This window comes from Dryobates pubescens, chromosome 22 (assembly GCF_014839835.1).
Source record: "Dryobates pubescens isolate bDryPub1 chromosome 22, bDryPub1.pri, whole genome shotgun sequence".
Classification (NCBI taxonomy): Eukaryota; Metazoa; Chordata; class Aves; order Piciformes; family Picidae; genus Dryobates; species Dryobates pubescens.
The window spans coordinates 14,965,913-14,980,802 of NC_071633.1; the positions used below are offsets into that span (position 1 = coordinate 14,965,913).

The following is a 14,890-nucleotide window of genomic DNA, read 5'->3' on the forward strand; positions in this document are numbered from 1 at the left end:
CCTGCTCTGGGAACCTTCCTGCCCCCTCCAACCTTACCGGGGGTCCCTCAGCCCCGGTGACCTCCCTGTGTCCCCTGATACACCCTTGGGTGCCCCCTCCTCTCCCTCCATGTGTGTCCCCCAGTGCCCCACAGCGTCCCCTAGCAGCTGGTGCATCCCTCCTGTGTTTCCCCCAATAAAGTACCCCAAAGCATCTCCTGGCGTCCCCTTTGCCTGCATGTTCCCCTCCCAGTGTCCCAAAGCTTCTCCTGGAGTCCCCCTCCATACATTCCCAGGTTCCCCAAACCACCTCCCGGTGTGTGTCCCGGCGCACTCCCAGTGCCCCCACCCCTAACCTTCCCCGGTGCATCCCCGGTGTGTCCCCTCCCCACCTCTCGGTGCATCCCCGGTGTGTTTCCCCCCCACCACCCCCATTTCCCGGTTCATTCTGCCACCATTCCCAGAGCATCTCCGGTCTCAGTTCCTCGGTGCGTTGCTCTGTGCATCCCCGGTGCCTCCCTTTAGCTCCCTGCTCCATCGTCCGGTGCCTTCCCAGTGTGTGTGTGTCTCTCCCCGTTTCCCGGTGCATTCTCCGGTGCACCCCCGGTGTCTCCCTCCCATTCCCTGCTCCATCCTCCGGTCCGTCCCCGGCGTGTCATTCACCCCTCCCCGTTCCCTGGTGCATCCCCCGGTGCATCCCCGGTACGTGTCCCCCCTCTCCGTTTCCCGGTGCATCCCTTCCCGTTCCCGGCTCCATTCTCCGGTGTATCCCCGGTACGTGTCCCTCTCCCTGTATCCCGGTGCATCCCCAGTGTCCGTCCCCCAACGCGGTGCATCCCTCCTTTCCTAGCTCCATCCTCCGGTCCATCCCCGGTGTGTCATTTTCCCCTCCCCGTTCTCCGGTGCCTCTCCCGGTGCATCCTCAGTGTCCAACCCCCGCCGCGCTTCTCCCCTCCGCCGCCCGCCCCCGCCCCGCCCCGGTGCCAGCCCCGTCGCAGCCTCTCCCCGGCCCCGGTAGCCCCGGCGGCAGCCCCGGTAGCCCCCGGCGCGGCCCGGTGCGGCCCCGCCATGGCCAAGCAATACGACGTCTTGTTCCGGTTGCTGCTGTTGGGCGATTCGGGCGTGGGCAAGACCTGCCTGCTCTGCCGCTTCACCGACAACCAGTTCCACCCCACCCACATCTCTACCATCGGTACCGGGCACCGGCAGCCGCCGGGGGAGCACCGGCAGCACCGGGAGGGACCGGGAGGACCGGGGAAAAGAGGGAAGGGGAGCACTGGGGAAACCGGAGCATCAAGGAGAGGAGGGACCGGGAGCATCGGGGAGCAGTGGCACCGGGGAAACGGGAGAAACGGGAAGCTGTGGGCACCTGGGAACCAGGGGCACCGGAGAGTCAGAGTACTGGGGAAAGGGGAAGCTACGGGTACCAGGGAAGCGGCAAACTGCGGACACCGGAGAACCGGGAGCACCGGATACCTGAGAACCGAGGAACCGGGAAGCCGTGGGCACCGGGGAGCTATGGACACCAAGAACCCGGGAGCACCAGGGAACTGGGGAGCCGCGGCATCGGGGAAACGGGAAACCGTGGGCACTGGGGAACTGAGGAGCCGTGGCACCGGGACTACCGGGCAGCTGCATTAGCGGAGAACCGCGAAACCGTGGGCACCGGGGAAGTGGAAACACTGCTGGGGGGGGGGGGGGGCAGAGCACTGGGAAAACGTGGGCACCGGCGAGCCGGGAGCACTAGGCAGTTGCATCACCCGGGGACCGGGGAAACGGGAGCACTTCGGAGCCGTGGGCACCAGGGAACCAGGGGTACTTGGGGAAGCGGGGAGCCGTGGGCACCGGGAGCACCGGGCAGCCGTGAGAGCGGGGAACTGGGAGCACTGTGTAGCCGCAGGATCGGGAAACCGGAGGCACAGGGAATCCGGGGAGCCTCGGCACCGGGGAACCAGGAGCGGTGGGGCAGGCGCAGCACCGGGGAACTGGGAAACTGGGGTCACCAGGGAGGCGGCGGCGCCGGTGAACCGGGAGCACCGGGGAGCTGCAACACTGGGCAACCGGGAAATTCGGCGCACCGGGGAAGCAGAGAGCCGTGGGCAGCGGAGAACCGAGAGAACTGGGCAGCCGCGGCACCGGGCAGCAGAGGGGCACTGGGAGCACTGGGGACCCGGGAAACACGGAGGACCAGGCAGCCGCGGCACCGGGAACCCGTGGGCACTGGGGAGCTGCTGTGCTGGGGAACTGGGAGCACTGGGAACAGGGAACGCTGGACAGCCGTGGCACTGGGAAACTGGGCACCGGGAAGCCTCGGTACCGGGGAGCTGGGGAACCGAGGGTACCGGGAAGCTGTGGCTCTAGGGAACGGTGGGCACCAGGGAAGCCATGGTACTGGGGAACTGGGAAACCAGGGGCACTGGGAAGCCATGGCACTGGGGAATGGTGGGCACTGGGGAGCCTCATTACCGGGGAACTGGGGGCACTGGGCAGCCACAGCACTGGGGAACTGGGAAGCTGGGGGTCCTGGGCAGCCATGGCACTGGAGAATGTTGGGCACCATGAATGCTTGTTCCTGGGGCACTGGCAGCACCCTCCCAGCACCAGGGCCATTGCCAGGCCTGGCACCTGGTGTGGGTACCAGACTGCTAAGGGGGACTTTGGGTGGGCATGGGTGCAAGGTGGGGCCCGTTTGGATGTGCTGGGAGAGGGTGGGGGGTCTGGTGGGCCCCCATGGTGGTGGTGACACCCCAAAACCTCCCCCCATGGCAGGCGTCGACTTCAAGATGAAAACCATCGAAGTAGATGGCATCAAGGTGCGGATCCAGATCTGGTAAGTTCACAGGTGGGCATTTGGGGGGGGAGGGAGGGGGTGTGTTGAGGTGGTTGGGCACCTGAACCTCATTGCCCCCCACCCCCAGACTGAGCCCTGACCCCAACTCGTGTCACAAGTGCCAGTGGTGACCCTGCTCTCCCTGGCTGCAGGGACACGGCAGGGCAGGAGCGGTACCAAACCATCACCAAGCAGTATTACCGGCGGGCACAGGTACTGGGGAGATGGGGGGGTGGGGGGAGGAAGGGGAGGGGAACCAGATGGCAGGGAGGGGGCAGCTGGGGCAGGAGGTAAATCCTTGTTGTGTCCCCCCAACATTTTTTCAGGGCATCTTCTTGGTCTATGACATCAGCAGCGAACGTTCCTACCAGCACATTGTCAAGTGGGCCAGCGACGTGGATGAGGTGGGATGGGAGGTGGGGTGGAGGGAGGTAAAAAGGAGTCTGGGGGCAAGGGGAGAGGGTGTTCATGTCACACACAACCCCCCCCTCCCTCCCCCCAATCCCCATCCTTCCCAGTATGCACCTGATGGCGTCCAGAAAATCCTCATTGGGAACAAAGCAGACGAGGAGCACAAGAGGCAAGTGGCCAAAGAGCAAGGGCTGCAGGTGAGCGGGGGCTGGCGTGTGCCCCCCTCCTCCCCGGCTGGAGGACACCCCCACCCTGCACCTCACTGTGGCCAAAGACCCCTCCACTGCACCTCAATATAACCAGGGACACCCCCCCTCCCCCCCCATAGCTCCCCCTTGCATTCCACAGGGACCTCAATAAACCTCCCGCAGCTCTATCTGGGTCTGGGAGCCCACCCCCAACTTGCACCCCAAGCATCCCCAGGGACCCTCTCATGGAGCTCCCCCCACCAAACTCCTACACCCTCCTAGTAAGTCCTGCACCATACAGCGAGTCCAGGGGCCCCCTCCCCCCCAAACTCCTGCACCCCCCAGTAAATCCAGGGACCCCCCCCCACCAGACTCCTGCCCTCTCCAGTGACTCCAGGAACCTCCCCACTAGCTCCTGCCCCCCCCCCCCGCAAGCCAATTCAGGGATGCCCCCCGGGTACAGCTCCTCCACCTCTCCATATACTGATGGAGGGGGGCACTTGGGGTGCTGACCCTCTTTGCCCACCCCCCCAAATGCTGTTGATGCCGCTGGTGGCCCCTGCTGTGTGTGTCCCTGCAAACCGCAGCTGGCCAGGGAGTACGGCATGGACTTCTACGAGACCAGCGCCTGCAGCAACCTCAACATCAAAGAGGTGGGGGAGTGAAAAGGGGTCCGGAGGGGCCAAGGGGGGGGGGGGGGCTTGGAGGCGTGAAGAAGAGTTTAGAGTTTCGGGGTGGGGTTTGGGGGGTGGTCTCCTAACTCGTCCCTCCCCCCCCTTTTTCCGCCCCCAGTCCTTCACGCGGCTGACGGAGCTGGTGCTGCAGGCGCATCGCAAAGAGCTGGAAGGGCTGCGTGCCCCCCCCCGGACCCCTACCCTGGCCCGGCTGGAAGAAAGCGAGCAGCAGCAGCCCCCCCCGAGCAGTGAGGAGAACCCCAAAACCTGCTGGTGTTGAAGGCTGGACCCCCACACACACCACACTAACCCGCGCCCCCAGACCCACACTGCTTTGGGGTGGGCACGGTGGGTGCAGGATCGGGGCAGCCCCCCCGCATTGGAGGGGAGGGTGGCAGGGAGTGTCTGGGGGTGACCCCACACACACCCCCTTAGGGGTGGTGGGGACCAAACAGGAGTCACTGGGGTGCCCCACCCTCCACTGGTGTGAGGGGTGGGGGAGGTGTCATGGGTGCTCTGTGCCCACCCTGTGCCCCCGCTACCCCGTGCCCATGGAACCCCTCCCCCCCCCCCTTGTTTTACACACATGGTTTGCAGAATAAAGGTGATGCTGGAGGTGGCTTGTGTGGTGGGGACACACACACACGGTGCCACCATGGCAGTGCCACCCACCTTGGCACACCCCCGCCCCCACCCAGCACGGGGTGAGGAGGGGACAATGTGCCACGGGCAGTGCCAGGCCATGGCAACCCGAGCAGGTATCAATAATTGAAGGTGCTCCAGGACGGTGTCCCCTTTCTCAGGAGGGGGCACTGGGCACCCAGGTGGTGGCAGGCAATGGGATGGTGCTGGGTATCAGGATGGTGGTGGGCACTGAGACAGGTGGGCAGCAGAATGGTGGTGGGCACTGGGGTAGGGCAGTGCCAGGATGGTGATGGGTGGTGGGATGGGCAAGCACCAGGGTGGTCGTGAGTACTGGGATGGGTGGGTACCAGGAGAGGTGGGCACTGGGATGCTGGTGGGCACCACAATGCATGGGCTCTAGGATCGTGGTGGGTGCCAGGATGATGGCAGTCCCTGGGATGGTGATGGGCACCAGAATGTATCCACCAGTGTCCTGGCACCTGCACCATAGCAGATGGCTACCAGTGTGGCACTTAAACCAACAGACCAGGACTGATGGGCATTGGTGGGGGGGCGGGGGGATGAGGAAGGCAGAAGGCACCAGAACCCCAGGAGGTGCCAGTGGCAATACCAAGGCAGCCCTGGTGACAGAGATGGGGCAGAGATGCCTTTATCACCCACCTGTGCCCACGGCACCCTCTCCTCGGCTCCCGGCCTCCCATTGTTGCACGATGCCCTCCCAGTATCTCCCCTCAGTGCCAGGCTGGACACACCAAGCCCCATGGCACCCAGAATACAGAACTAACCAGGCTGGAAAAGACCTCAGGGATCACCAAGTCCAACCTACCACCCAGCACCATCTGCTCAACTAAACCATGGCACCAGGTGCCTCATCCAGGCTGGTTTTAAACACCTCCAGGGACGGTGACTGCGCCACCTCCCTGGGCAGCACATTGCCATGGGCAACCTCTCTTGCTGGGAAGACATCTTCCCCCCATCCATCCTCACATCTTCCCCCATCCATCCTCACATCTTCCCCCCATCCATCCTCACATCTTCCCCCATCCATCCTCACATCTTCCCCCCATCCATCCTCACATCTTCCCCCCATCCATCCTCACATCTTCCCCCCATCCATCCTCACATCTTCCCCCCATCCATCCTCACATCTTCCCCCATCCATCCTCACATCTTCCCCCATCCATCCTCACATCTTCCCCCATCCATCCTCACATCTTCCCCCCATCCATCCTCACATCTTCCCCGATCCATCCTCACATCTTCCCCCCATCCATCCTCACATCTTCCCCCCATCCATCCTCACATCTTCCCCCCATCCATCCTCATATCTTCCCCCCATCCATCCTCACATCTTCCCCCCATCCATCCTCACATCTTCCCCCCATCCATCCTCACATCTTCCCCCATCCATCCTCACATCTTCCCCCCATCCATCCTCACATCTTCCCCCCATCCATCCTCACATCTTCCCCCATCCATCCTCACATCTTCCCCCATCCATCCTCACATCTTCCCCCCATCCATCCTCACATCTTCCCCCCATCCATCCTCACATCTTCCCCCCATCCATCCTCACATCTTCCCCCCATCCATCCTCATATCTTCCCCCCATCCATCCTCACATCTTCCCCCCATCCATCCTCACATCTTCCCCCATCCATCCTCACATCTTCCCCCCATCCATCCTCACATCATCTTCCTCCTCCCGTCTCCCCCACATCCAGCACCCGGCAGCTCGGTGCCACCCACGCCATGCATTATTGAGCTCTTGGCACAGTGCCACCCGCACCCTTCTCTTCCTCTCCCTCCCTCCCTCCCCCTCGCCCCGCGGGTGGGTGCCGACGGGTGGGACCCGGCTCGGGTTACCGCGGCTGGGCCGGGAGACCTTTGGAGCGGGCGGATCACGTGGGCAGAGGGGCACCTCTTAAGGCTGCTCCCGGAGGCGGCGGGCGAGAGCGCCGCGTGCCCGCGCAGCCATGGCCCTGCCCGTCGCCAAGTCCTTCTACGACCTGAGTGCCACCACCCTGCAGGGGGAGAAGGTGGACTTCAACGTCTTCCGGGGCCGGGTGGTCCTCATCGAGAACGTGGCCTCGCTCTGAGGGACCACCACCCGCGACTACACCCAGCTCAACATGCTGCAGGCCCGCTACCCCCGCCGCCTCGTCGTCCTGGGCTTCCCCTGCAACCAGTTTGGCTACCAGGTAAGTTGGGGGAGGGCACCCTGACCCTCGCTTGGGTTGCCTACCGAGTCCTCCGGGGCCAGCGTGGTGCCTGGAGGGCACCAGTTCAACCCATTTGGCTACCAAGTCCTGGAGGCATCAATCCCACCAGTTTAGCTACCAAGCCCTCTTCAGCCCCTTTGGCTACCAACTCCTGGAGGGCATCAATCCCACCAGTTTAGCTACCAAGCCCTCTTCAGCCCCTTTGGCTACCAACTCCTGGAGGGTATCAATCCCACCAGTTTAGCTACCAAGCCCTCTTCAGCCCCTTTGGCTACCAACTGCTGGAGGGTATCAATCCCACCAGTTTAGCTACCAAGTCCTCCAGAGCCATCATGGTGCCTGGAGGGCACCAATTCAAGCCATTTGGCTACCAAGTCCTGGGGGCATCAATTCCACCAATTTAGCTCCCAAGCCCTCCAGGGCCATCATGGTGCCTGCAGGCACCAATTTTGGCTACCAAGTCCCCCCAGGTTCACCATAGTGCCTGGAGGGCACCAACTTAACCAATTTGGCTACCAACTCCTGGAGGCATCAATTCCACCACTTTGGCTGCCAAGTCCTCCAGAGCCACCACGGTGCCTGGAGGCACCAAATGAACCAGTTGGACTACCAAGTCCTTGGGGGCCACCATGGTGCCTGGAGGCACCAATTCAACCTCTTTGGCTACCAAGTCCCTGAGGGCCATCACAGTACTGAAAGAGGGGGGGAAATGCAGAAGCAATTTGGCTATGAGGTCCCTGAGGGCCATCAGGGTGCCCAGAGGAGGAAAAACAATGAGGTAATTTGGCCACCAAGTCCCCCAGGGCCACCACGTGCCTGGAGGAGGAAAATGCTGAACTAATTTGGCTACCAGGAAGTCCTCAGGGGGGAAAAAAAACCCACTGAAGCAGTTTGGCAGCCGAGTCCCTGAGGGCCACCACGTGCTCAGACAGGGGAAACACTGAACTAATTTGGCCACCAAGTCCTCAGGGGCCACCACAGTGCCTGGGGAAGGTAAAAACTAACTCAATTTGGCCACCAAGCGCTCAGGGGCCACCACAGTGCCTTGGGAGGGGAAGGTGCTGGACCAATTTGACCACCAAGTCCTTGAAGGCTGCCAGTGTTTGGAAGAGGAAAATGCTGAACCAATTTGGCCACCAGGAAGTCCCCAGGGGGGGGAAACCACTGACCCAATTTGGCCACCAGGTCCTTGAGGGCCACCTTAGTGCCTAGAGTGGGTAAAACACTGGCAACATTTGGCTGCTAAGTCCCTGAGGGCCACCACAGTGCCTGAAAAGGGGAAGATGCTGAACCAGTTTGGCCACCAGGTCTGTGAGAGCCACCATGGTGCCCAGGGAGGGGGCAAAGCAGTGACCCAGTTTGGTTCTATTTCCCTGTGAGGGTGACAGAGCACTGCAAGAGGCTGCCCAGGTGGGGGGTGGAGTCTCTTTCTCTGGAGCTATTCAGGACCTTGAGATACCTGAATGTGCCCAGAGAAGGGCAACCAGGCTGGAGAGAGGTCTGGAGCACAAGGCTGGGGAAGGGTCTATAGCACAAGCTCTATGAGGAGAGGCTGAGGGAGCTGGGGTTGCTTAGCCTGGAGGAGGCTCAGGGGAGACCTTCTTGCTCTCTGCAACTCCCTGAAGTTGTAGCCAGGTGGGGGTTGGTCTCTTCTCCCAGGCACCCAGCAGCAGAACAAGAGGACACAGTCTCAAGCTGTGCCAGGGGAGGTTTAGGCTGGAGGTGAGGAGAAAGTTCTTCCCAGAGTAATGTGCTGCCCAGCGGTGGTGGAGTGCCCATCCCTGGAGGTGTTCAGGAAGTGCTTGGATGTGACCCTTGGAGCCATGGGCTGGCTGTCAGGTGTTAGGTTGGACTTGATGATCTCTGAGGTCTTTCCCAACCTGCCTGGGCGAGTCGCTGTGTGGCCTGCTCCAGGCCACCCCGCTGTGATCTCCCGGGGGTCCCCTTCCAGCCCCTAACGCTCTGTGCCCGCGGCAGGAGAACGGCAACAACGAGGAGATCCTCAACAGCCTGAAGTACGTGCGGCCCGGGGGCGGCTTCGAGCCCAACTTCACCCTCTTCCAGAAGTGCCAGGTGAACGGGCAGGACACCCACCCCGTCTTCACCTACCTGAAGGCCCACCTGCCCGCGCCCACCGACGACGGCGCCCACCTGATGGGGGAGCCGCGCTTCGTCACCTGGAGCCCCGTCAGGCGCTCCGACGTCTCCTGGAACTTCGAGAAGTTCTTGGTGGGCCCCGAGGGGGAGCCCTTCCGGCGCTACAGCCCCCGCACGGCCACCCTCCAGCTGGAGCCCGACATCCAGCGCCTCCTCAAGCTGGCGAAGTAGGGTCGCCGCCCCCGCCGCCACCGCTCCTGGCTGCCGCCCCAGCTCTCTGCCAGGTGATGGCCCCCTCCAAAACTGCCACGAGGGGGCGGGGGGGGCCTGATGGTGGGGCAGAGAGCCGGGGGACGGCACAGGGTGGTGGCAATAAAGCAGCCGGAGGGAGCGTGCCCGGTGTCCGTGTGGTTTGTTGGACACGGGGACAAGCGCTGGGACCTGGGAGATGCTGGAGGGACGGGAGGGGTGCCAGGCTTGCAGCACCCAGATCCATGAGGGTGCTGGCAGGGTTGGACAGGGGGACAAGCTGTGGGACCTGGGAGATGCTGGAGGGATGGGAGCAGTGCCAAGGATGCAGCACCCAGATCCATGAGGGTGCTGGCAGGGTTGGACAGGGGGACAAGCTGTGGGACCTGGGAGATGCTGGAGGGACGGGAGGGGTGCCAGGCTTGCAGCACCCAGATCCATGAGGGTGCTGGCAGGGTTGGACAGGGGGACAAGCTGTGGGACCTGGGAGATGCCAGAGGGATGGGAGCAGTGCCAAGGATGCAGCACCCAGATCCATGAGGGTGCTGGCAGGGTTGGACATGGGGAAAACTTGTGGGACACAGGGACAAGCTGTGGGACCTGGGAGATGCTGGAGGGATGGGAGCAGTGCCAGGCTTGCAGCACCCAGATCCATGAGGGTGCTGGCAGGGTTGGACAGGGGGACAAGCTGTGGGACCTGGGAGATGCTGGAGGGAGGGGAGGGGTGCCAGGCTTGCAGCACCCAGATCCATGAGGGTGTTGGCAGGGTTGGGTGCCAAAAGCAACACCCAACCCCACCCTGAGGAGAGATTTGGGCACCTTCCTGCTCCAGGGCTGGGTTACACCCGACTGGGAAATGGAATTTGAGGGGGCAACCCCCAAACCCACCCAAGAAGGTCCATCCCCCAAGGTCCTGGTGGAAGCCAGATGAGTGACATCACTTCTGAGGAAGGGTTTGTGAAGCACAGAGGGAGCAGGGGTGGACATGATCTGCTCCAAGCAGGCACAATGCCCCAGGATTCCAAGAAGGAAAAAGCTCTCTCTGAGCTGAGCTGGGTCCCACCACCTGTCACCACCTACAAGGAGTCTGGGGTGGGGTGAAACCCACCCCACAATGTCCCCACTAGCACCATGAGCTGTGACATGTCACATTTATTGTCCCACATGGGTAGGAGGAGAGGGTGGGTGTCCTTTGTGACCCCTTCCTGGGGTGGCAATGTGCCAGGGTCCCACCACACCTTCAGCACGAGTAGGGGGGTGCAGGTTGTGGTGCTCCACCACGGTGGGGCTGGGGCCACAGGGCAGCAGGTGAAGCATGGGAGCATCCAGAGTTGGGATCTGCAGCATCCAGGATGGAGGTTTGGAGAAGAGGATCCTGTCAAGCACTGCATTCTTCCCAGGGATCCCCGTGACAGGGCCCCAGGGATCTGCTGGTGTGGTGGGGTTGGGTGGTAGGAGGTCTTGGGAGGACCCAGGGCCTGACTCCAGGTATCCAGCGATTGAGAAGGAAGGTTTTGGGGCACCCAGGACTCATTCCAGGGATGCAGGGATTGGGGAGGGATTCCAGGGGGGAAGTTTTGGGGTACCCAGGGCCCTGTGCAAGCGATCAGCGAAGGAGATCTTGGGGTACCCCAGGACTCCCCTGACAGGGGTCCAGAGATAGAGAAGAGAGATCTTGGGGCACTCAGGGCCTTGTGGCAGGGATGGAGAAGGGGGATCTTGGGAGTACCCCAGGACTCATGCCAGGGGTACAAACCAGGTTCAGAAGAGGGGGGTCATCTGGCGGGGGTCATCGGGCAGGATGCTGATGGAGTCCTCGGCACGGCCGCAGAGCAGGCACAGCATGGTGTACTCCTGGGACAGCAGAGGAGGCTGGGGGACACTGCCCCAGCAGGGGACACTGCCCCAGCAGGGGACACTGCCCCAGCAGGGGACACTGCCCCACACAGAGCACAGCCAGGGAAACCCGAGCTGGAGCTGGCACCTGATCTGCGATTGCAATCAGATCTGGGCAGGGAGGGATCTCATTTCCAGCCCCATTTTCCCTGCCCCCCTCCCTCAGCTCATTTTCCAGCGCTGAGTGCCAGAGAGGGAGGGTGGGGAGAGTCCCCTCCACCCCACAGACACCTTTGGCTGCTCTGTGTCACCCATGTCACTGACATGTGAGGGAGAGGAGAGTAGCCTCCCCCCTCCAACAAAGCAGGCAGTGGTGCTGGGGGTACTCCAGGTAGCCCCAAGCATTAGGATGGATATCTTAAACCTTCCAGGCTGGTGCCATGGAGGTAGAGGAGAAGACTAGCACTTAGCTTAGGATGTCTCTAGAGCCAAAGACAGGTTATGGGGAGGGGCAAGGGGTTACAGGGGTGGGGGCAGAAGGGGCTGTGGGGGAGTCAAGCCACCCCCCATGGTGTACCTGGTAGTCATCCACCACACTGAAGGTGTACTCGTGGCGTGCAATGAGGTGGTGACAGTTCTTGCAGAGGTCTGTGGAGGAGAGAAGATGTGGCAGTTAAGAGGACATGCCTGGTCCTAGGAGTCTTTCACCCCACCTGCCCCAAACAATCCCCTCAGTCCCTCGGGGACAAGCCCCCACCCTTGTGTGTGCCCACTCACCCCATGTGGTACTGACCCCCAGAAGTCCCCAGGGTGGGTCCCAGGGCATCGACAACCTCTCCCCCAGCCCCCAACAGCTAAACCTTAATGGTCCTACCCCAAAGGATTGAGATCCCCTTCTACCCTATCACTTCCCCAGCCCCTGCTCCCATGAAAGCATCATTCAGCATCTCCCCCTGAGTAGCAAATAGCCAAATGTACCCTTCCCAAATTAACACTTGCTCATGCCTCCCCCCACTCCCTGCCAAGCCTCAGACCTTAAAGGTCCCCCCCAGACCTCAAGCCTCTAAGCCCCAGGCCCTAAAAACACCCTCCCAGCTCTCAAGATGTCCCCAAACTCCAGATCTCAAAGGTCCCTTCCATCTCTCAGGGCCTCTTTCAAACCCCAAAGACCCTGAACCCCAGAATCCGAAGGTGCTCAAAGCCCCCTCTAAGACCCACGCAAACCCGAGGCCCCCAAAGGCTCCCCAAAGTCCCCTCCCAGCCATGAGCCGCTCCCAAACCTCAGACCTTAAAGCCTCCTCCCAGCCATGAGTTCCATGCAAAACTCAGACCCCAGAGGTGCCCCCTAGGCGCCAAACGTCGTCCCCAGACCTGAAAGCCTCCTCCAGCCATGAGACCGCCCCCCAAACCCCAGAAGTCCCCCGCAAGCCCCGACCCTCCTCCCAAACCCTAGACGCCAAAGGCCCTCCGCAGACCCCAAAGGTCCCCGCGGGCCGCAAAGCGCCTCTCAGCCCTCAAGCCTCCCTAAAATGCCAGTCTCCAACGGTCCCCCTCAGGCCCCAAAGCCCCCCCGCCCCGTTCCCCGGTGCCACCGCACGGTCATAGGTGACGATCTCCTCCCCGCCGTGCAGGCCCTCCTCCCGGTTGCTGAGCAGCACGAAGTCCCGACGGCCGCACTCGGCGCACCCCACGAAGTTGAGGAGGAAAGATCCGCCCTCCAAGCAGGTGGTTCCCTAGGGCAGCGGCACACGGCTGGCACTGGGCGAAGAGAGACCCAGGCCCGGGACCAGGCCCGGGTACCCCCACCGCGGCCTTACCCGCTCCGGGTACTCGGTGCTCACACAGCCCCCACACATCCCGCCACTGCCGCCTGCAATTCTCGCGAGGCTTCAGCCACAAGGTGGCGTCCGCACCCTACATCTCGCGGGATTTCAGCTGCACGGCAGGGCCCCCAGGGCAGATCTCGCGAGATATCTGCTGCACGGCAGGTCCCGCAGCGCAGATCTCGAGAGAGCTCCGGCGAGGAGGCGTGGCTGGGATTAGCGACGGGGGCATGACGTCAGCCCCAGTTTGTGGGCGGGGCTTGAGTGCTATAATTTACATATATGGGTGGGGCTTGTGAACCGGAGCGGGACTTGTTGCTTGAGGAGGGCGTGGTTTGTGGCATGGAGGTGTGGTTTAGCGCAGGGGGGCGGTGTTTGTGAATGGGCGGGGCTTTTAAGTGGAGTGTTTTGGGAGCGTGGTTTGAGAGCATGGGCGGGGCTTTGCATGGAGTGTCCAATGGTTGGTAGGGATGGGCGGAGTTTGGCAGAGGGGCGGGACTTAGGCACAGAGGGCAGGACTTAGTGTAAGGGGGGAGCTTGTATGGAGGGGCGGTGCTATAGTATATGGGCGGGGCTTGAGGAGGGGGCGGGGCTTGTTTGGAGGGAGCACTCGGGACAGAGGCGGGGCTTGGTGGAGAGGGGTGGGGCATGAGGGAGAGGGGCGGGGTTTGTATGGAAGGGCGGGGTTTGCATGGAAGGGTGGGGCTTGTGATGGAGGGGCCTGGCTTCTGCGGACAGGGCGGGGCTTAAGATGGGGTGGGGCTCGCTCTGTGAGGGAGGGGCCAGTCCTCGTCGTCCCCCGTTCCCCCCCCCCCCCCCCCCGAGGGCAGAGTTAAGGTGAGGTGGGTGTAGGCTGGCTTCTACGACCCCCCTGCCTCTGGATCTGACCCTATGCGACCACCTTGGGAATGGAGGGGTGGCCCAGGACAGTGGCTCTGAGTCCCTGCAGCCTCCTGCGGGGGCATCCAGGGCTAGGTGGGAGAAGTCTGGGCTACCTAGGAGCATCAAGAGCTAGCTGGGGGGAGTCTGAGCTACCTAGGGGCATCAAGGGCTAGTTGAGGGGAGTCTGGGCTAGCTAGGGTCATCCAGAGCTAGCTGTAGGGGGGAGGGTAGGGGAGACGTGTGTGTGCCTGGGCTAGCTGCGGGCATCCAGGGCTAGCCGCAGGGAGGCGTGTTGGCACTGGGTGGGAAGAAGCAGGACTAATTGCGGGATGCCTGGGCTAACTGGGGGTGACTGGGTCCAGATGGGCATAACGGGGGCTAACTGGCGGCCATCAGTGCCAGCTGAGGCGTGCCCTGGGCTAGCAGGTGCCAGCCCGGGTTACCGGGGGGCTCACCGCGTGGGGGAGCAAGGGGGCCAGACTAGGAGGGCTACCGAGGCCAGCCCGGGTTAGCGGGGGGAGGGGGGCGAAATGGGGCCAACCCGAATTACCGGGAGCTCACCAGGAGGAGCAACGAGGCCAGTCCGAGCTACCGGAGCCTCTCCGGTGGGCAGGAGTCCAGCCTGAGTCACCAAGGACTCACCGGGAGGGGCAACGGAGCCAGCTCGAATTACCGAAGGCTCACCAGAGGGGGCGAGGGGCGCAGCTCACATTACCGGGGCTCACCGGGAGGAGCAGCGGGTCCATGCCGAGTTACCGGGGGGGGTCTCCAGGGAGCCAGTGGGTCCAACCCGAATTAGCGGGAGCTGCAATGGGGCCAATCCAAGTCACCAGGGGCTCACCGGAGAGGCCATCAGGGCCATCCCGAATTACCGGGGGCTCACCGCGGGGGCTGCCCGGCATATCCAACCCAGATTACCGACTGCTTCCCGGTTGATTTCTCCCAACACCGCCCTACCCCTCCATCCACCGTAGCAGCGGGTGGTGGCTGCGCCTCTCCGTGTTCCCCGGTACCGGCGGCGGTGGCCGGGGGGGGCCGCTGTGCTGCATTGCGG

At 62.8% G+C, this 14,890-nt stretch overlaps 3 protein-coding genes across 9 annotated transcripts; 2 read left to right on the plus strand and 1 right to left on the minus strand.

Moving 5' to 3' along the window:
• Window positions 1-422: 422 nt before the first annotated feature.
• Window positions 423-4,690, plus strand: RAB15 (RAB15, member RAS oncogene family). 4 transcript variants are annotated; one of them, XM_054171947.1, is made up of 7 exons: window positions 423-753; window positions 2,749-2,809; window positions 2,962-3,022; window positions 3,136-3,213; window positions 3,328-3,417; window positions 3,996-4,061; window positions 4,201-4,690. In XM_054171947.1, exons 2-7 carry the CDS (start codon window positions 2,763-2,765, stop codon window positions 4,360-4,362), a joined length of 504 nt encoding a protein of 167 aa, XP_054027922.1. In that variant the 5' UTR covers window positions 423-753; window positions 2,749-2,762; the 3' UTR covers window positions 4,363-4,690. The 4 variants fall into 4 exon arrangements, with proteins under 4 accessions (XP_054027922.1, XP_054027921.1, XP_054027923.1 ...); XM_054171946.1 differs by lacking the exon at window positions 423-753 and adding an exon at window positions 781-1,171; XM_054171948.1 differs by lacking the exon at window positions 423-753 and adding an exon at window positions 2,008-2,192.
• Window positions 4,691-6,684: 1,994 nt separating this feature from the next.
• On the plus strand, window positions 6,685-9,278 carry GPX2 (glutathione peroxidase 2). Its single transcript, XM_009899981.2, has 2 exons — window positions 6,685-6,928; window positions 8,927-9,278. The coding sequence occupies exons 1-2, from the start codon at window positions 6,704-6,706 to the stop codon at window positions 9,275-9,277; spliced, it is 576 nt and encodes a 191-aa protein (XP_009898283.2). The 5' UTR covers window positions 6,685-6,703; the 3' UTR covers window position 9,278.
• A 1,173-nt stretch (window positions 9,279-10,451) lies between these two features.
• Window positions 10,452-13,022, minus strand: CHURC1 (churchill domain containing 1). 4 transcript variants are annotated; one of them, XM_054171960.1, is made up of 5 exons: window positions 12,949-13,022; window positions 12,724-12,864; window positions 11,709-11,779; window positions 11,052-11,149; window positions 10,452-10,633 (listed from the first exon to the last, which is right to left on the minus strand). In XM_054171960.1, exons 1-4 carry the CDS (start codon window positions 12,985-12,987, stop codon window positions 11,071-11,073), a joined length of 330 nt encoding a protein of 109 aa, XP_054027935.1. In that variant the 5' UTR covers window positions 12,988-13,022; the 3' UTR covers window positions 10,452-10,633; window positions 11,052-11,070. The 4 variants fall into 4 exon arrangements, with proteins under 4 accessions (XP_054027935.1, XP_054027933.1, XP_054027931.1 ...); XM_054171958.1 differs by having other exon boundaries at window positions 10,455-10,633; window positions 12,729-12,864; XM_054171956.1 differs by lacking the exon at window positions 10,452-10,633 and having other exon boundaries at window positions 10,859-11,149; window positions 12,729-12,864.
• Window positions 13,023-14,890: the final 1,868 nt, after the last annotated feature.

Excerpts from the sequence above, each read along its gene's own strand:
- RAB15 (XM_054171946.1), top strand. The coding sequence starts at position 1,048 with ATGGCCAAGCAATACGACGTCTTGTTCCGGTTGCTGCTGTTGGGCGAT. Across the intron at positions 1,172-2,748 it reads CACCCACATCTCTACCATCG|GCGTCGACTTCAAGATGAAA; the intron begins GTACCGGGCACC and ends CCCCCATGGCAG. Across the intron at positions 3,214-3,327 it reads GGGCCAGCGACGTGGATGAG|TATGCACCTGATGGCGTCCA; the intron begins GTGGGATGGGAG and ends CATCCTTCCCAG.
- CHURC1 (XM_054171958.1), bottom strand. The coding sequence starts at position 12,987 with ATGTGTGGGGGCTGTGTGAGCACCGAGTACCCGGAGCGG. Across the intron at positions 12,865-12,948 it reads GCACCGAGTACCCGGAGCGG|GGAACCACCTGCTTGGAGGG; the intron begins GTAAGGCCGCGG and ends CCGCTGCCCTAG. Across the intron at positions 11,150-11,708 it reads GTGTGGTGGATGACTACCAG|GAGTACACCATGCTGTGCCT; the intron begins GTACACCATGGG and ends CTGCTGTCCCAG.